General features: G+C 34.5%; 1 protein-coding gene across 1 annotated transcript in view; it reads right to left on the reverse strand.

The window, feature by feature from the left end:
* Positions 1 to 8,652: 8,652 nt before the first annotated feature.
* Positions 8,653 to 22,207, reverse strand: part of LOC131846250 (unconventional myosin-XV) — a 122,496-nt gene continuing 108,941 nt past the window's right edge. The window contains exons 24-32 of the mRNA XM_059195511.1: positions 15,195 to 15,453; positions 14,652 to 14,806; positions 13,725 to 13,863; positions 13,023 to 13,151; positions 12,147 to 12,371; positions 11,266 to 11,544; positions 10,421 to 10,606; positions 9,700 to 9,890; positions 8,653 to 9,140 (exon numbers count right to left, since the gene is read on the reverse strand). Coding sequence (XP_059051494.1) covers position 9,140; positions 9,700 to 9,890; positions 10,421 to 10,606; positions 11,266 to 11,544; positions 12,147 to 12,371; positions 13,023 to 13,151; positions 13,725 to 13,863; positions 14,652 to 14,806; positions 15,195 to 15,453 — 1,564 coding nt within the window. The 3' untranslated portion in view covers positions 8,653 to 9,139. The remainder of the gene's footprint in view (positions 9,141 to 9,699; positions 9,891 to 10,420; positions 10,607 to 11,265; positions 11,545 to 12,146; positions 12,372 to 13,022; positions 13,152 to 13,724; positions 13,864 to 14,651; positions 14,807 to 15,194; positions 15,454 to 22,207) is intronic.

The following is a 22,207-nucleotide window of genomic DNA, read 5'->3' on the forward strand; positions in this document are numbered from 1 at the left end:
ATAAGGGTCTGTAATAGACCTACATGAATAAAGATATTTTGATTTTGAGATATAGAACTAATACTATAAGAATACCTACATCGTAATTTTATTATGTGCACACACATCTCTTTGTGCTAAATAAAAAAAAACAATCCTTATACTACGAACTAGACCTTCGATATTTTAGTCGTTCAGTTTCGCTCCACGTGAATGAATTTTGCAATTTGCTCTGAACTTTGTAATTTGTAGTGTAGTGATAATGGAATGGTCCGCCAAACACGGTTCATTGGATGCTTTATAAGGCTGTGTTGCAACGAATTAGCGGTACCTTTGTTAGCGAATGTCAAGATCAGTTGGGAACCTACTCACTTGTTGTCTATTCGTGGTTAACTATTGATAAATAGGTACAGGGTTCTTGATACCTTTTAGGCAAGGTCTGTCGAGGTATCTATATTATTATTACAAAGCTGAAGAGTTTGTTTCTTTGGCTGAACAGCGTAATCTTAAGAACTACGAGTTCGTATCCAACAGGAACTGCATATTCCTCTTATTGGGAAAGTCTATAGGTTACATAACATCACGCTACGACCCATAGGAGCGGAGTATCAATGAAAAATACAAGAAAAAGTGGGTAAGTGACAAAATGTAAAGAAGACTTAGTGAGATTACAGAGAACATAATGCCAAACTTCCTGCAGAAGTTTTCTCACGGGACTACATCATGGGGTTTTTCAAGAAGGGTATATTAAGGTAGCTTAAGGGTCGACAAGGCGCACGTGACACCCCTGGTGTTTCAGGCGTCCATAGGCTACGATACCCGTTTACCACCAGATGGGCCGTATACATGTTTGCCACCGTAGTGTTGCTAGCAACAAATAATCATTTTATGTTTATGGTAATACCATGGAATAAGTGCTAGAGGGTGGCACCATTGAATTCCTTTTTAACTTACTTTCTTCCACGATATTGTCTAACAGACGCTATACGTTGCTCAGTGTAATTAAGTTATTATATAATTTAAATATATGTAATTAGTTTGGTCCAGCAAAGGTGTTTTTATCATCAGCAACCTACAGTCTACGCTCTCAACACATAGTAGTATAAAAAAAACATGCTACACTGCGGAACCCTGTTATCATGTATAATATGCATAATGTGTCAGACATCGTCTTTAACGATTATTAACTAACAAAACCATTATGTAGAGTAAATTTTAAACATACACTTCCTTGGTCAACTGCAAGGACATCATATGTTACAGTACTGACGGCCCGTGTGTAGATGACTACATAATAATTATTTTATTGTACACATTTGTATTCAAGTACTTACATATACGACTATACAAAACAACATGGTGAATTATTATGTGCGACATAACTTATGGAACCGCTACGAATATGTCACAACTATAATAGAATATCATATAAATATGATAGGATGAAGATCTGGATAGTTTTAAAAAAAAATACATACATATATAAATTCTTAGGCTTCTGTTGCAATTTGCTACAGTGGAAGTTTTTAGTAGATGTTTTCACTGTCTACATATTATAATATTATGTTGACGTTTAAGGCCAGCACGCTTATTAGTGGAGTTCTTGCCATTTTCAACGATCTTCCATCAATTTCTTTAGTTGTTCATACTATACGACTTCAACTTTTTGCTTAATCTTCTTGGTGCAGGTGCAGATTGCGGCCTCGAGGCCAAACGTTTGTCCCGTCATCAATGGGGGATTGGGTGATTAGCCTTCTGTATGCAGGGTAATAATATATAGAATAAAAATAAGAATACGTATAAACTAAAACTTAGCTTTACTTAAGATCTAGTAACAAACAGTTTCTGCATTTTTTTAATCATTATTATTTTGTCTTATGGCAGCGTGCTGTTTAAGTACTCGTGTAAGACAACGACTCGTACCTACCATTAGGTAAGCCGTCAGATTGTTAGTCTTTTATATTTCATAAAAAATCTACAAATGTTTAGGAAGAGAGACAATAGAAACAGTGTTAAAAGTCTGTTACAGGTCTATGCGGAAGACGGTATTTTGTTCAATTCATGTGTTTGTAGCGACGCGTTCTATTTTCATGCAAATTAGGTACATACGTCGACTGTCTCATTTACTGGTATATCTATATAGTGATCAGAATATAGTGGTTGAAGAAAGCCAAACTCACTAAATGATTATCAAACGTCCATGGCAATAGTTATAAGAAAAATGGATGGCGATAGTTATAAAAAAAATCAGTTTGGTTGTTACTCGACAGTTCTTCTCATTTGAATTAGTGTCTCTCAGGATGGTAGGTAAAAATACATTAATACGAAAATCTTGATTTACATAACTGACTAGAATGAACTAGAATGATTTTTGAATTTGGAATGTTCACGTTTGGAATGAAACATGTTCTCTACAAAGTTCTAATGTAATGTATAATAATCATTTTCGGCAATTAACTCGTTTTTTGTTTTAAGTAAATGTGACTATGAATTTTAATAACAATTAAATATTACTATTTATTTGTTATTAAAATTCAAATCTTCTTCTTCAATAAAAATTCTGATCGCAGTTACCTGCGATCAGTATAGAAAACATTAAGTAGGCATAAGTAGGCTTTGTATAAGTTCATCTGTGGGGAAAACTACCAATAACAAAAAGCTATTGTTCAGATCTTGACCAAATTTTTATGAGACCCCACGAAGTACCAGCTTTCAAATAAAAAGTATTACCTAAGAAAATGTTCTGAGATAACATAGAAACATATAGTAGAATTGAGATTCTCCTCCTTTTTTGAAGTCGGTTAAATATGTATCGAAGTAGGTAAATAATCATAATATATATTTGAGGTAACATCAATTAACTAATAAACAGAGAGTACATACATAATATGTTGACATGACGTAATGTCCATTACCCAAATAATTTAGGACAACACATCACAAATAACATTTAGTGGTACGTGTTTGTCATAATTCACCGGCGATGCATTTAAAAGTATAGATTAGGTACCAAACAGATATATCGCAACTACATCTGTTTATTTAAAAAACTGGTTAAAATAAATTCTAGAATTCCAAATTCAATTTCTGAGAACCCACTGAGAATTTGAATTTGGAATTTGTCTATATTGAGTAGATATATAAATCTATGAAATAATCAATATTATTTTTATAGGTGTTATAAACGGTTAATATCTAAACTAATATTATAAAGGAAATAAATTATCTTCTTGAAAGGAACATACTTGTAAATTAATAGTTTAATTACATTTTTTTCTCTCACATAAGGTTATCTACATAACAAAAAAGTTAAGAGATCCTTAGAATAATTGCACTCGTGCTAAGATGAGACGGGTTGATTTATGTAAGTACAGATAAAATAGTAATACCACAGATAATATAATCTTACATATTAATACAAACTATAAGGCAGGTATACAATAAAAAAAAAACAGTTAAGATTGGGGCAGGGATTGAATCCAATGTTGAAACAATACCGAGAGAATGCAAGCGTTCATCACAACATCAATAGTTTACCCCATCTGGAATAACATACGTGAATGTTTAATTTTAATTTTAATTTTTATGTACCTGGAATGATAAGCTATCGGCCCACCTGGTTGTTTGTCATGAAGGTAGATATTTTTTTATTATTTATGCTTGGATTATTAAGGTATGTCGTCACACTAGCTATATGTACATACATAAAGTTTAATTACAAAATATGAATAATATGAGTCATTCATATTTTGATGTATTAAGTTCCCACGGTGTTTGGTGACCATACCATTATTTAATGTAGTATAGTTACATTACACAGAAGTAATGACTCCAGTTTTAATTTCCGCGTAGGTACATTTCGTTGTAGAGAGCGTTACGGCGTAGTGGTTGACTATTTCGACTTGCGGAGAAACGTCGCGAGTTCAAATTTTGCCGATGTCAAAATAACATTTTGTGCAATATTTCAGACTACCTTTCCGGTTATGGTCAAACTAAATTACTCAGTGTAATTTAATTTGACCACTAAGAAATCAAAGAAACTAAATTAATCTCAAAGACTTCCTGCTACTTTAGCTTTCGGTATACTGAGTGAATGTGGGCACATCAAGTATGTATTTACCACAAAGTCGATTGATGATAGTGCCTCTGACTTAATATGGTGGTAGTAAAAGAAAAATTCGTATTATAGCGTCAGGTATGTACTTGATACCAAAAACTGTGTGTCTATTTATATTACTATCTTTCCGATGATGGAGACATCAGTAAAATAGCAAATAATTCGGTATACAGCGAGGTGATATGTTCATCTCGTCTCGTTGGATACGAAAATGAGGTACTGTGAAATATTCCCACAGTACTCAGAGAAATATGTCAAGCGTAGCTGATATGATATCAGAACAGTCAAGATTATTTTTAACTAGCTGTCCCCGCGACTACGTCCGCGTGGAATTTAAATTTATTTTTCTAAAATAAAAGTAGCCTAAGTTTATCCTTATTAAATCAGATACCTGTCAAAAAGAGATCCGTCAAAATCGGCCAGCCATTTCAGAGATTATCCGGAACAAACAGACAGTCAGACAAAAATTGTAAAAAATGTTATTTTGGTGTATGTACATATTTATATTCATATGCATGTAGTAAAAAACGGTTATTTCAATATTACAAACAGACACTTCAATTTTATTTACATTTATAGATTTATCTATAATTTAAATAGGTCGGTACCTTGTATGTTTGCTACAGAACAATAGGTAAAAAAATTTTTTTTTCTATTATCCGAACTATAAATGCCAATTTCTAAAATCAAATTATATATTTCCATTTTTAAAATTGACGCTGACACTTTTTTTTTTTTGTATTAACACCAATGACGTAGTTAACACTTTCGGCACGGGGTCATACATAATATTGTCGTATGGAGTGTGTGAGCCTTGAGGTGTAAGACTAACAAAGGACACTATTTTATGGCAGCGCCGTGGGAACTGACCGACAACCTTCACACACAGCAGTCGTCAGCTGATGTTTCCTTTTCAATAGGGTTGTCAATAAACCTAGACATTTTATTAGTGAAGTATATTTCGTAACATTAAAATGTAAACCAATTGTAAAGTAAATATCATAATAAAATATGTGTTTTATTAACATATTTAATAACATTTAAAGTACAATTACTTTTTATACATTTATTAAGTCACGATCACATTCAGGTCTTATATCATTTTCATAAACAATTTGTTGTACTCGGAACTGAACTATTATATTATATTATGTATTTACGGTTATGGGGTTATACGTATGTATTATAAATCATAGGTTAATCTATATTAAAACGGTCAAATACCAATTTTTGTGGTTTTAAGCTTCTTCCAAATCACGCAACCGATTTTGATACAGTTTTCACTATTATTTATAGAAATTCTTCCGTAAGATGTAATACTACATTACGACCTCCATCTCATACTCTATATATTCGCATTAAGCTGAGGCAGGAACATAAAACCAAAGTCTCTTTTTGTGTCTATCTGCCCTAAATCCACTTTTGTAAAGTTACACGTCTATGATGTACATTTTTTATGGTTGATAGTGGAATGGTGCATCCACCTACGCTGACGGTTTACGCTGGCGGTGGAGTATAGGATGAACATGAGGTCAGGTCAGATAGCCCATTCTGGCATAATTCACCAGGATTTCATGATGGTTTCCAGAGGGAACAACGTGGAGGTCAAACTGCTACAATACACTACTAGCAATGGTAATATAATAGCAATATTAGTAATAATAATATAAATTATTATGTATTTTATTCTTCGACAGAAAAGAAAACAGGTTTTATCGAATCTATAACTTTCGAACCAGTTTTCCGATACCAATAAGTTTTATAATAAGTAATGTTAATGTATTAATACTTAAAGCAGAAATAGCACTGTTTCTTGCTTCTCGTATCCGGATATGTGGATCGTGTATCAGTAAACATTTACCTAAATCACACAATTTATTTATAGAAGCTTCATACAGTCTTTATATTCGTTTCCGCTGTTACTTTGTGATCAAATTTTAAAGCATTTCCTTACATCCGTTCTAGCTGACATTTTGTATACATATGTAACTCAAACGACTGACATTATGGTGATGCAAGACTAGCCGGAAAGTGGACATATGTGGTCTAATTTATCTATAACTTTTAGCACAGATAACATAATATTATGTACTTTTACTGAGGTTGACAAAGTCCTCGACACCACTGTGTAACTTATTTCTTGTATTGTAGTTGAAGAGTGACGGTGTTTTGGACATAGAAATTTAGACAGCAGATAAAATATTAAAATAATAATGGTTTATACATTGACACAAGAAACATTTCAGAGACACAAAAGTGACATATTCAATATAAATAAAAAAGTACATAATATTAATTCATTGATGGTTGAAAGTATTATTCTATACTTTGGACGCAGGGAAGGAGGTATAAAAGTGTGACAGATTATATAAATATATATTCTATGATGGTTGAAAGTATAAAACTAAACTTTCGATACAGTAAAACTGTAAGCGAAGCAAGTAGCCCGTCATAGTAATGAATGAGGGCTTTTGGGGCGTCACATGAATCATCTTGTCACACCCCTGACACCCCTCAATTGTTGCTAATATGGTTTCCGTAAAGCTGTTAAAGTTTATAATAATATTAATAACCGAGGACAATTTCAACAGACCCATTTAGTCCCAAGCTAAAGTAGAGCTTTTTTCCCGGATACCCGCTATTCGTTGTTCATATGGTTTCCGTGTTGCTGTTAGTGTATATAATAATAATAACCTAAGACAATTTTAACAGCGCCATTTAGCCCCAAGCTAAAGCAGAGCAGAGTTTTGAGTAATAAACAACTGGTAGAAGCATTTAAATACATTTTTTTTGTAAATACATACACATAGAAAACATCCAGATTGATACAAACAATCATACTCATGCATACAAATGTTTACACCATCTGAAGAATGAACCCGCGACCATCGGAACTAAAATGGAATGCTAAACCACTAGACCACCTAAGCCGTTGCGTGGAAGTGAATAAAAAAGAAAAATCTTAATAGAAAAAAAGTAATGTTTAATTGGACAACCCTTAGATACTTTGTATTGTAAGCACTATGACGAAGACGCGAAAATAATTAGTCATAGTCGATCCGCCTCTCTGAATACGTAAACACCGTAAAAAAATTGTACAACAAGAGGATCTGAAACATACGTACACAACATCCGTGTTGTCTCTTAAGTTACAATTAATTATCTGTGGATACGAAATTATTATTTTGTTATTTTGATTTGACTTATTTTTTGTTTCGATTTATAATTGTTCTAAATGACTTTATGAATGGTTAATTTAGTTTTAATTTGTTTTGTTTCTCAGAATAGTCCTTTAGGTAGGAATCTATTGAAATAAAATTATATAAATAGAAACTCGAAATCTAAATTAAAAATAAATAATATTTCTTTTTTATTGATAATATGGAAATAGAAATTATAAAGCATTAAAAAGAATGAGTATGATGTTGGTCTATCGTGGTGATTGCCATTGACCCAAATAAGGTACGAGAGGAGTGGAAGGTTTGTTAGAGTGTCAATCTTTATCATATTGAAACTAGGACTTCGATTCTTGGCATACTTTTATGTTCAAAACGAAACGTAGTAACAAGTAATATAATTAACAATACTTTATTTTTATTAACAATTATTAGTTATCTCCTGGCATAAACATTAAAATCTAAAAGCAAAATAACAGCTGATGACTTTGAATCACCTCTACAAATTTTAATAAATTGCAATTAAAAACAACCTTGATTGAAAGAAAGAAAGAATTTTTAAGAGCAACAATGTCACAGGCATACAGACAGACACGTCAAACTCAAAATAATACTCCTCTCTTTTTGTTAGGGGCTAAAAATTCATTGTAGTAGCAGGAAACTTAGATTTCCGCCGATAAAAATTCCTTATATGCTTAAGCTCTAAAGGCTTTAGAATACTAAATAATTATTCATTTATTGACAAAATAATTTCATATATTGATCAACTCGTTTAAAATAATAGTAATAAAATGAAAAGAACAGATTAAAAAATATAACTTTTATTGGTATCTACATTATAATTCTTATACATCGATTAATCTTTTTAAATATATTACATGACAATGACATACATTATAATTAAATGTGTTATTAAACATGACTCCAACCTATACGGTCTTTGGATAAATCCATTACGTGCAATTCAATATAAATTCATTTTAAGTACAAAACCGTTATAACTACAATAGCACCTTTCATTAGAATCTGTGGAGGACAGTCACTCGAAGTAAGGCACGCAAAATTTTCGTTAATCGTAACGTAGAATTAAATACATTTTGTTGTTGGAAATAACAATACTATTTAGAACATAATACGAATTCCAAAGGCAACAAAATATTCACGATTTATTATCTACATCTAATTAAACGTGTTTCATATACAATAATAAAAAAGTGTATCTACTGTAGGATTTCTTAAAAATAGAAATGTGACTCTTTTTTTTCTTTATTATCAATTTTTTTATTTTTTTCTGTTTGGCGTTTGCAATTCTTATGTTGTTCTATATTCAAATACTTATTTTATAACCGCGAGAAAAATGATTAAAAACAGTAAAGTGTATTTTTGAAAACAGAATGCGACAGATTAAAAACAGTAGATACAGAGAACAACTAATAGTATTTTATAAATAGTTAGTTAGATACTTATATATGATTTAAATATTTGATTACAACACGAAACGCTATACTAAATGTTTGATAACAACAACAATGTTGGAATGTTCTCATAAAAATACTCATGTTGAATAACTAACGTTAAAATATTCGAAATTTAACACTATGATATTTTGACCAAAATGAAAATAGAAGTATAATAATATTAATCGCTGTATTCAATAGCGAGTTTGAGCCCTAACAATCCTATTCTCATTTTAGTCAGATCTTAATATACAAAAAACTGTAAAATTAATTAATGTTTGATGTAAGGGACATCTCAGATCTATATAGGACGGAATTGTTGAGGTTAACATACACAATCGTTATTTATAGCAATAATGGTTGGCATGTTTTAGGTCACGAAGGCACATTCACGTATTTGGATGTTGATATCTGAAACAAAAATGAAATTCTTAGAATTATATAAAAATACGACAGTGATGTAGCGTAATGGGTAATCACTTCACCACTGTTGCATTACATATGATTACAATATTTTAATACATCTTGAGGTATCATTTCTTTACTCATTTGTTTCCTGTGGTAGCTGGATAGTACTTTAATGGTTTGAATTTAGAGTTCAGTTTACAAATACACGTAGGCACTGAGTTTGTTTATTTCGCCATTCTACTTAACGAATCATCATAAAATTGGACGCGTAGTATTTGGAGATGTAGAGAAGGAAATAGGCTATCCTTTGTTTAGTTAAACATTTTTTTTTTGCTATGATATCGTGTTATCGTGTTTCTCCTACAATTGCAGTATCAGGAAAAGGAGGTGAAAAGATGAATCCAGCTGCTGACTGCGACTCCTCGTGCATCTGCTCCGTTTGCAGTCGCGTCACGCGCTGCTGCAGCAGTGTAGAGAGAGAGAGAGAGAGCGAGAGACAGTCTGAGAGGGAAAAAGAGAGAGAGAGAGATAGACTGAGAGTGTGAGAGAGAGAGACACTAACCAGTAGTCTGCGGTGGGCGAGTGCGCGTGCTCGAGGCGCGCGTCGTGGCGCTGGTCGCGCTGCAGCGCCACGTACTGGCGCACGAGCCGCGCCACCTCGTGCGCCTGCTCCGCCTGCAGCCGCGTCACACGCTGCTGCAGCAGCGACCCGCACTTCACGTCCAGGAACAGCGTGCCGTCCTCTGACCGCACCTGGTCACAATATGAAAATTTTAGCACTCTATCATCAAGTATACTAAATTGTGTATAACGGGAGAAGTTTTGTAGCGAATTGACTTCAAATTTTCGAATAATATTTCTTCAGTATCAGAAATTTATCGGAAATTAACAGGATATGATGCATTACATCTTGGTTCTCCGGAATGACAACACATATGTGGTCTCGTCACATGATAACTGTTGATGTAAATTGGAGATGATTACCACATATCATCAGCTCGCCTGCTTATTTGGCATTGAAAAAATGAAAAGTTATAGTATGTTCAGTCATATAAGTATGTTCAAACGAGGTGGTGTGGTGTAGATCGGTATTTACCTTATAAATATAGTTAAACCGGTTGTAATAATAATTCTATAGTAAATATATGTATTTACCTCTCCAGTCAGCTCGTGACTACGATTAGTGCAACTTAGTACAAACATCGAGAGGTCACCTTTATTTATCTTAAAATTATTCGTGTTAAATCCCGTTGTAATATATTTATAATGTGAATGGTATTCACCTTCCTGGTGGAGATGAGTTCGCTGTAGGGCCAGTGCGTGTCGGTCTCGTGCGTGGCGGGGTGCAGCAGGTGCACGCCGCGCCGGTTCAGTGCCAGCACGTGCTCGCGCCACTCGCCCGCGCTGCCGCCCGTCACGCGCCGCACCGCGAAGAACGACGAGCCGAATAGTGGCCAGCGGGACAACACCTGTTATGATCATTATTATTTGATTAAGATTTCTATTTTATTCGTCCTTTTAAAAGCTACCTAGACCCGTCAGGGACAAGAATTGAAGGATATTCCTAAGAATATCCTAGATACACTTATATCGCTCTTAAGAGTTATGGATTGTATCTCCTCAGGGTAGAGTGTATACTTTCCAAAGGAGGGAGAAAGATTAGTTTATGCATTTGAGTGGCTTACAACCACATAGGATGTGTAGTGGCGTTTCCTCCTCAGATTGGCAAAATTTGCAGATTGTTGTTGAGCTCAGGCCAAAGTTTGCCAATTGTTTATTCAAATTGCAGTGTCGAATGAGTGCTCTAGTCATAATGCACATATTGTATTTACTCAATAGCAATAGTCTATTGGAGTATTCAAGGAAAAATTCAGGGCCGACCAAGACCGGGCAAGCGCCGCACGTGATGGCTGAAGAACATAACTGTCTTAAGTTCTTCAGCCATGACGTGCGTGCTTGCCCGGTCTTTGACTTGTTCGGGATTAGCATAAGATCTCTGTTCAAAGCAGCTGTGGACAAAGTTAAGATCGCCATGATGATGGCCAACTTCCAGTAGATGTGTTCCGTCTGAAGAAAAAAATTGGAGTATCGATTTGGAGAGTGGTATAATTGGACCATATGGCGGTACCTGGAGCACTTTGGCCTTGGCGGCGGCGGGCGCGAGGTGGCTGGCGGCGGGCCACTCTGCGGCCACCCAGGCGGCCCAGCGCTGCGGGCGCGGCTCGCGCAGCGCCAGCAGCGGCTTGGGCAGCAGGAACTTGAGGTCGCGCGGGTGCGGCGCGTCCGGCAGCGCGGCCGCGCGGTGCAGCAGCGCCGCCACCAGCGCCGCGTCCCGCACCGCGCCCGCCGCCGGCGCCGCGCCGCCCGGCAGCACCACCAGCAGCCCCTCCAGGTAGTCCGGCGCCACCTGACGACACACAACCCTTCAGTCTTATTCCGGTTTATCCGGCTCGAAGGATCATATTCCTGATTAATTTATATGACCACACACGTTACCACTACACAACCATTCAGCTTAATTCCGATTTATCCGACTCGAAGCATCATATTGCTAGTTACTTTACTTTTAGTGGTCCTACCACACGCATTACTTTTGAATTCGTTTGTTCGGCTCGAAAAATCATATTGTTGATTACTTTATAGGACCGCATGCATTACTTTTGTACTCGTTTGTCCGGCTCGAATGACAGTAAAGAAAAGACGTAAACAATATATTAAACAACATATATAAGTTACAATAAGGCGTTTTCAAGAAGGCATTATTAAATTTATTGTGTGTAAAATTATTATAATTATTTCACGATAACAAATAGGTTCAGTTTTTAATACATAAACCGTAACAATTGTATTGCAATTACCACAGTTAAAATATAAAAATTAATAGTCTTGGAAAATTTGGTTAGAAATTCCCCAAAATAGTTACAAGTTAGTAAGATCCCACGTTGGGATACGTAGACACTGGCATAAAGCAATTTGAAATAACAAATAGAAAAAGATAAGGCAACAGACCTGGTTGAATAGAACTTCTGTGTAGAGCGGTGGCGCGTCTGTCCTGAGTGGATGATGCCATACGGAACGGCAGAAGATGAGGTAGAAGGGGTGATGAGCGCGCTGCAGCTCCGTGGTCACGTCCAGCACGTACTCGTCGCCGGCCAGCGGCATCGTCAGCGCGTCGCCAGCCACGATGCAGTACAGCGAGAACTCCGCGCGTTCACCCTCACTCGACACGCCGATCTACAGTGCAAATCACAATTAAAATAGTACTACCATTTGAGGTCTTGTAAGTAATGGGATTAATGATACCATAATAATGTATATTGCTAGTTTTGGGGTTTTATTTCTGAGTAACCTGTATCCTTTCTGAGTAATAATAATTTCCTATAGATCTTGAAACCTATTTAAAAATTGGAAAAAGCTGACAATATATAGGTAATGTCAAATTTGTACTATAGCACATAAGGGATTGTTAGTAACGGTACTAATGATACCATAACTAACATTGCAGCTCCCTCTGGCAACAGTCAAATTTATTTCAAAAACTTTAAAATTTACCATACTAAAAAAATATAAGACTCTTTAGATAGTTTCTTTATCGTTATTCTTTTAACATTATTGTATGTAAATAAATTTAAACTTAAATAAAGTTATTTGATTTTTATTTTAATTAAAGTAACTATAATAACTACTTAACTTGAAGAATCAAGTACTGAAGGTACTAACAAGATCCCAGCAGTAACTAAGAGTAACTACAATCACTCTACATCTCTAAATAATATAGGTAAATGAATTACAAAGTACAGACACGGTACTTCGATCCAGTTATTCGTGACTACGTACTATAATAATAATAATAAAACATACGTAGCGAAATATACGTATACTAACAAGGTCGCAGAGTTCGTTGACGATGTCCTGTACGACGGTGGCGCAGCGCGTGTTGACCACTCGTTCAGCGCCGCCCGGTAGCCGGTACAGTTGACGTCGCGCCGACCGACCCGCTGACACCGCTGTGACCTATACATAGCATATATATTTACTCACAAAACGATTATTTCATGTAGATTCATGAAAATGAGGGGGTATACCAAGTTCAAAGGAATGGAGACGGATGAGTACCACGGTCGTCACAACGAAGTGGTAACTGTAGTGATAGCTGTGCTGTGCATGGACATCAGCTTCTTTATTATGAGCAATCTCTTAAAATTGAATATGTCAAGTAAGGTCTTGTACTTGACTTGTGTAAGTAAAAATAAGAATAAAAAAAGTTGTACCTCTAGTTAGGTGTTGTTGTGAGTATACAACAATACCTAACTACCCGTACAACTTTTTTTTAACTATTCTATTATTTATTTTATCTATTAACTACTCGCATAGAAAAACACTACATGTTTTTCTTGTTCAAAATTCAAAAATCATATGAATATGGCAGAGATTTTGCAAGGTAAGCATACTCTTCAGGAACGGCAAAACATGGTGAACATTGGTGATACCGTTCCCATTCCCTATAAAGCATATTAACCGTAAGCTAGTTTGCCATTACAGATACAAAAAAAAAAGAAAAAAAAAATAGCAAAAGACCGTATGTACCTCTTCAACGCTGGGCACGTTCTTTCGTCCGCCGCATCTTAATGTCTTCCTCAAGTTTGCGAGACACACGGCCGCGGTGCCCTGACACGGCCGCCTGCGGTCTGCCGCAGCCGCCGACAGGTATTCCACAAGGAACGGCCTGTAATATATAAAGTTAGTAGTAATTATTGTAATAATAATCATTTATTCAGCATATAGAGTAAAAATATAGAACACTTAAAAGCTAATATCGCGCTATGAGCTGAAAGGGCCGTCACTGCAGCGTTGATTTTCAGTGGAGTCACTCGAAAAAAGATATAGCATCCTTGACAATGATATTACTGACTTTAAATATATAAAATAAAGATTGTACATATCTTTAGGTAGCTATGCAGTCGTTCCCAAAGTGAGCAAATACGTCTTGTGGGTTAAGGGATAAAATTAAACTGGAATTATTATATTATTATATTACTGGCTGTATAGAACAAAATTAAGTACAGAAATAAAGATAATCTTTATTCAAATAAACTCAATATAAGCACTTTTGAATAGTCATATTTTTTTATTCTACCATTCATTCGGAACACAGATTCATTACAAGAAGTATGAGCAAGAAACTTGTCTTATGCTCTTTTGAATAAATGTTTTTTTTAATAAATAATTACACAATAACAAGTAAGAGGCATGCGATAATCAACATAGAAACCGCTAAGAACTTATTCTTAGTGCAATCACATAATATTGTCGGCGCTATGAATTTTAAGTTTTTTCTACAAAAACTTTATTATCGTGAACGTGTTTTATGTTTGTACGGTTCTCTTACATACTGTATCAGTAAATTATTAAAATAAAATATCAACGACGTCAGCATCTAACTTCAAAACTGTACTCTATTGACCAACTAATTAAACATAAAATTCCATAACAAAATTACAAACTTAAAATTACCTGAGTGTGTCAGAGCATGTGAAGTAGGCAGCGAGTATGGACATGAGTCGCCAGGCTCGCTGGCAGGAGTCGGGCGCCGGCGACCGATTCGAAGTGGTCTGCTTCATAAGCTGACAGTATACCTCGTCTCGGAGTTCCGGTACTGAGTGGCAATGCTGTGAAAATAATATAATAGAACATTCTTTATTCAAATAAACAAAAATTTAAGCACTTTTGAGCAGTCATGCTTTTTTTTTAATCTACCGCTTTAAGTTCAGTAAGCTGTCTCATAACAAGAAGAACGAGCAGAAACTGTTGTTCTTTTAAATAATTGTTGTAACTTTACCTTTTTAAGTTGAATGTGTGAATACAAATTACTAACTTGCACAATTCATTAAGATTAAGTAAGTCATGAGTGAATGGGTAAATAAAATAAAATCTTGTCCGTTCTGCTATTTAAATTGCTCAAATAGTTAGTCGGCGGTTACCACTTACCACCAAGTAACCCGTATGTTCGTTAAAAAGTCTAAGATTATCAAAATAAAAAAAGGTATATGAACTCACCATAAGTACTGTATAAACACATTTAACTTCAGTCAAGTCCTGATGCATCGGCCTCTCAGCGGGCTGGAGGTCTCCGCAGTATGCGCGCACGCACGTGAAGCATTCTAAAGCTGGCGGCGCCAGCGCGGGCGGCAGCCGCAACAGTGGCGCGCGTAGCGGCGTCGCCTGCCATTTCACCACGTCGGTCTGCGCTTTCCATGTCCACTCGTTCCGTTTCGCCTTGCTCTTTAGCGACGAATCCGCTTTTAGTATTTCTAATCTGAAATTGGAGAGGATATTTATGAATACATTTTGTTGTTACTAGCAATTTTAGTAAATATTATAGTTTACTAATTTTTGCACGGTACATTGAGAAAATGTATATATTACTATAGGACTATGTAATGTTCGACGGGCTAGGTGGTTTATCAGCTTAGTACAGCACTTTACTTTCGATGGTCGGAGTACGATGCAAACATTTGTGTTCTTATTGGTCTGGATGATCTCTACGTAGATATGTTATGTATGTATTTAGTATTTGTATCAGTTGTCCAAAATTCATAACACAAGCTCTCATAAACAGGTATTTGTTGCTAGAAAAAATGAATGAAAATAGAGAGATGCTTGTAGAGACGTTTATTATTGCAGAGCGCAGTGACAGAAGTAATAATAAAACAGTTGTATAAAAAGAACTCTCATATTTTAAATATGGATAAACGAATATAAAAACTGCTAGTAATTCTCATTGTAGGTCTAACGCTAGATGACATGAATTTCGACCATAATTTATTGCAATGCTTTGTAAAGTGAGTATGTGTGCTATTACATATATAATGAAATATTTTAATACATATTTTTTTATTTTTCCGAAAAAATTCTCAAATATTTTCTTCCATGCAAACGTTGTATATCACGATTACAAACAACAAAAAAAAAACGTATGAGCCAAACAGGTGCAGTCATTCTAAAGTAATTATGTTTATGTACATTTAAGCAACTGCTTTTCATTTGCATAGATTAAAAGCAGGCTTAACTGTTTTAAAATAACCTATTTTAAATTCAATAAATTAAATACACGTAGTTTTTGTATACACTTAGTCTTGTACTTGTATAATTTTAATAATCAAATTATATTATAATATAACTAGTCCTAGTGACTAGTATTCACCTAAGTAGGCGACTTAAGCTGCGCAGCCTAACTCAGCCGACCATTATCAACATAACTTTATGAGTTACATTGTAATATATAGCCTATATCATTCTTGATGAGATTCGTATAAAATGGCGAAAGAAAATCAAATCGGTGAAGGAATTCCGGAGTTTATTTTCCATACAACAAAGTATTTTGCTGTAGTATAAACAAGATAAAGATGTATATTTGGCAAAATATCATTTGTTAAAATTATAACTATTTCCTATAGAAATAAAATACAATTTCCTCCTTTACTTAATGATGAGTATAAGAAGTATATCTAAGAGAAATAATGGATTTAACCATAATTCGCTAGCCGTCAGCGTATCCCAAACTATTATACACTATTATATGCAAATATAAGGTATTGTTTATTCGGCAAACAAGCGGAAACAGTTGCATTCGATGTAAATGCACCGGTGCGTTGCAACCATTTGTATAACTATTCGCTAACACCGACCGATGCGCGTGCGCAGTGTCGTGTCTAATTGTTGTTCGTTGCCGGAACAGGATGTGTAATTGTGCAGTTACAAGAGAAAATATTATAATCTTTTATATCAAATGTATTACTATTATTTTACATATTATCCTAAAAAATCCTTTTAAATTTTGCGGTTTTCTCAATAATGACATATGTTTGTGTAAGGGATGTGTGATTATGCAGTTACAAGAGAAAATATTATAATCTTTTATATCAAATGTATTACTTATTATACTAAAAAAAAAGAAAATATCTAAATTAACTAGAGAAGAAAATTTCTAGTCTATCAAATACCTAACTATATTTGTTTCAGGAGTATATCTGATAAGCATACCATGTGAACACTAGATAGACTACATACCGATAAATTGACATATAGTTTTTTTTAGTGTCGACCAAATTTGAACTCACAACCTCTTTTCCTCTTATGGTACCAAACCATTAGGCCAATAATAATAATAATACATAAAAAATATCTATAACATAGTTATATTATATTCATCACTATGGTATTAGACATACAAAAAGAACAACAATCAGAGATAGTCTCTTTGTTAACAAGTAATAGATGCTAAAATATTCACATTTGCAATTCATCTAATTCACAGTTTTCTACGTGAAACGATATGACGAGTTTCGTGTAACAATTATGTTTTTTCAAGTATTGGTAAGTCATGTCGTTATTCTCGCAATTAGACAGATTGAGAATCGAATATAGAACTTAGTTTATGTAGAAAAAGCTGTTAAAACTACGCTACGGCCTTAATAACAAATAAATACTTGGTGGCATAAAATTACTACAGAAAAATCGGTATATGTATAGAATAGTAGTGTATAAAAAAATTAATATCATAATTTATTTTTTTACTATAGACTATTTATATATACTAAAATAATTAAAATATTTTACACAATTCATTAAATTTTCACAAAATCAAATAAGTCTATCAAAATTTACGACGATAGATTATTTATTTATGGTGAATTAAGGCGTGATCGTGGGTCATGATCTTTACGTTACGTTTTACCAGTTTTACGTTACGTCCAAGACAGAGAGAAATATTTTTATTTTATTCATAGATACTATAACTGCAGTATAATTAAGGTAAGTTGCATAATACAATATTCATATTTAACAATCTTAGAAATGTTGGCCCTATCGACAGTTAACGAATTATAGAATACTTTAATATATATACCAAAATTTATTAAAACATTTATAATCATATTGCTAACTCCATATAAAGTCATAACATATGAACAATAGCAAGGACTTCATCACAAGAGAAATTGTGAATCCTGTAGTACTTTTAACAATTATGCGTTGTCACCTGAGGACTCAGTAATTTTACTTCAATATTTCACTCCTTAATTCTGGAATAGGTAAAGTTTATAAAGAAAATTGATTTACGGTAGAAATAGGTGAGGCAAAAGCACAAACGCAGACGAATTTGTATCAAATGTTCTGGTAAACAGTGCAAACTGTGTTCTAACAAATTACGTGTTCTTACCACTGTTATGAACGTTATTTAAACCACAATAACACTGTGCTATTGTATTCAGTCCTTTAAATAGCTAGTTTAGTGTTAAGTTGGTTAATATCAGCACTTAATTAGACGACATTCACAAATCTAATTCAAGCCTATGATATATGTAAAGCACAACCTATGGTATTAATAAACACTCTCTTAATGAATATCATAAGCGGCAGGACGCGAGCACCACTAGAGGTGCCTTCAGACTGGAGTTGCATCCATCAGGTTCCCCTTCCACGGGTTTAAGATGCCTTCTGCACTAGCCCATTTTCCAGCCAGGTATGACTAATTCTAATGGAATAGTTAAAAAAACACATCTTACAGGATAATCTTCTCGTCGTCACTAATTGTCGCATCACCGAAGTCGTCCGACAAACTATCGCCCGACATTTCGGTCGTGGTTTCATACTGACCGATCGACACGACCGACATCGTTCAACTGCGGTGTGAACAGCGTGGTCAGCGAAAGTATTGGGTATTGGCTATAATTTAGCATTTCATTCCGGCTTTCTTTATGTTTGTACAAAATTTAACTGTAACGCTACGTGTGCGCGCATAAAACAGCCGTGTAATTACAGGCTATCGAATTAGCTGGTTACATCAACATGCTTGCGCTGGTTATGCCCGCTTGGATTTCTAAATAACGAATTAATAAACATGCTACCCGTATATTGAATGTATAATTACTTTTTTACCTATGTTCATATACATTTTACCAGATAAATAATCTGTCTGTATATGTAAGTATATTTTCGCTGTTTTTATTGCATTTCAAAATAAGCTTATTAATTTGACAACACAATGTACAGATCTCCAATTTACTTTAGGATCCAAATTCTCATTTTCTGCTGTCATATATTTTTATGTTAAATTTGTGGAGATATACATAAATATTCATTTCTAACTTCTAGCAAATTATAGAACAAAATAAAATCTCTAGATAGAAAAAACGGTCAGCTTAGAAGTACTTATTTTTTCATGTACGTATATATAATAAAATAAATTAACAATTAAAATCACGACTACTGAATAAGTGAGCACTGAGGTAACCATACTAATACTATAAATGGGAAAATGTGTCTATCTCTTTGATATTTGTTTATCTTTTCTAGACTAAATGGCTAAACGGATCTTAATGAAAGACGTGAAGATACAGAGGACGTATATAGTTTATCTATTACTTTAAAAACGGTAGATGAAATTGCGTGTAACATCATGTTTATATTTTACTCCACACTACGCCCTCTACAAAGCAACAGACGAGATCATTAGCTACATTTGTACCAAGAACAATAAAACTGAAGCGAAACAAACGTTATGTAGAGCGTTTTTCACAACACGAATCATTAAACAATGGAGAGTACTCCGTCTATCACCAGACTCTCTCCGCCTGTTAACACGGAATTGACAAAATCATGTGCAACGAATGCGTTTCCAGTAATTGTAGCATTGTAACTGCACTTATGGGCATATTTTTCTTGTATAAATAAATAATCCTGGATAATTAATACAGTGCCATCTATTCCCACGGTAAGCTGAGCTTGTGTTATGGGTACTAGCAAACTGATATATATACTACATAGATAGATATAATTAAGATAAGATATTTTTTTTGTAAATATATACGTAATATACATAGAAAACACCTAGATCGATACAAACAATCATACTCATGAATACAAATGTTTACACCGTGCGAGGAAACGAACCTGCGACTATCGGAAGTAAGGCGGTGTACTAACCGCTAGGCCATCGAGGCCGTCGTTGTATGCATGATAATGGAGTGGTGTACCCGCCTGTGCTAACGGTTTACACTGACGAGGCACCTGTCGAGGATGACAGGAAGTTGCAGTCAGGTCAGTAGCCTATCGTGGCGAATTTGCTAGGAAGTCAATACAATGGTTTCCAGGATAGACCATAGCACAATTTATGCTTACTTATATTACACTATGAAATACTAGATAAACATTTCGCCTATTTGCTGTTAAAATGTGTTTTGATAAAAGATAGCTAATATCCGTCATAGTGATACAATCTATATTCGTTCCGCTGTTTAGTCGTAAAAAGGTGAACACAAACAGATGTACTTTTGCATTTTCAATATAAGTAAAGATAATATAATATAACAAAATACGTTTTCTATAAATTAAAATTTTTCAATTCATACTTTTACCCCTTACACCTATCAATACAAGCTTAAATTAACTATAAACTCTACACCGCGCTGACAAGAGTATTGATAAGAAAAAGTAAAATCCTCGCTATGGTAACACTGATATAACACTGGCTGAAAAAACTACAAACTCCTTAATGCACTTATAAAAAAACTAAAATCCAGTATTGGATACTTGCACTCTATTCTTGATTCGTGCTGCTGCAGCACACGGCATGGCAGAAGATTGCCGCTTTCAAACTGCGACAATCCCGCGACCTCGCGCGACGCGGCACTGGCGTTCCGCGCGAATGATGTTCAAACACTACTCCATCTAGGGCTGTTTCACATTTTTTCCCAAACACTTTTTATTGAGCATTGTTTTTAAAAGTTACAAGCCCATGTCTGTACACAGTTGCAGCACATCAATGTTACGAAAAACGTTTCTTTTCCTATCAATTTGGGTCACGTTATGGCACAAAAGAAAATGACCTCAGCGTATTGAAGTACGTACCACGTGACTTACAATGGCATTGTCTCTTATTAAGTTGACAGAGTGTCGATTAATTGTTTTTATTTTCCCATTAGGTATGATTCAAGTTCCTCGAAAGCTGACATGGCCCAGTTTAGTACGTAGTACTTTAGACAATTTGACTATAATATCTAGTAGAATGGAGAATTTATATGTGAAAAAAAATATTAAGATTTTTATCATGTATGTGTTTGTGGAAAGCCAGAAAGAAAACTGGCGTGTCTGCTGTCACTATGCCTTGTATTTGTACCTAGTAATTTCTCTGTTATACACCACCGTAGATTTATATTTAAGTCAAATTAAAATTGATTATACATATATGACATTTTACGAGCTGTACAATACTATGTATATTAGGCGATAACATATCTATTTATGCCAAAATGCTTACTATTCACTGTTTATTATTTGAAATTATTACTTAGGAATCGCACAAAGCTAGTCTATAGATAAACTAGCGATTTCAATCGAAACTGAGACATAGAGCTGTGTAAATAAGTTGTTATTTAAGAAAGTATTGAAGGAATACAATTTGTACTTATTGAAAATTAATGTAATGTAATATCATATGATGATAATCACATTATTTATCCTAAACTTAAGTTTAAACATGTATTATTATAATGATGTACAATGGAAAGAGTGAAGGCAGACTTTTTTGTTAATTCTTGGCTTCTGAAACTTTATGAACTAACGGTAGATTTGACTTATTATGAGCGTCTGTAATAGACCTATACAAATAAAGATATTTTGATTTGATTTAAATTGACAAGAGACGAAAACCTTTCTTTGGAAATACAATGAAATAGCTTCAGTTTAGCGAAGATATATTCGTATAATCGATTTGAAAAGATTCTCCTATTGTAATCGTTTAAAAAATAGTGCGCACAAACAGCCTGACAGCCCTAACAAAGTATACGTAAATCATTAATAAAAAGTACGGAGGGATACCCAACATTCAATGCAAATTCACCCCGGTGTACCCCGGGCCCGGGCCATTGGAACTGAGTACGCGGGAAACATAACTGTGCTACAATTACACTCGTGTAATGAACATTACAAAAGTAATTATACAGTAATCGTTGGCCATCTTAAAATTGTGTATTGTTATTACGATTAATTAATAGCTGGGGTAATAAAAA

The sequence above is a fragment of the Achroia grisella genome, unplaced genomic scaffold (genome assembly GCF_030625045.1).
Source record: "Achroia grisella isolate CSIRO2021 unplaced genomic scaffold, CSIRO_AGI_Agris_v1 utg509, whole genome shotgun sequence".
NCBI classification, from domain to species: Eukaryota; Metazoa; Arthropoda; class Insecta; order Lepidoptera; family Pyralidae; genus Achroia; species Achroia grisella.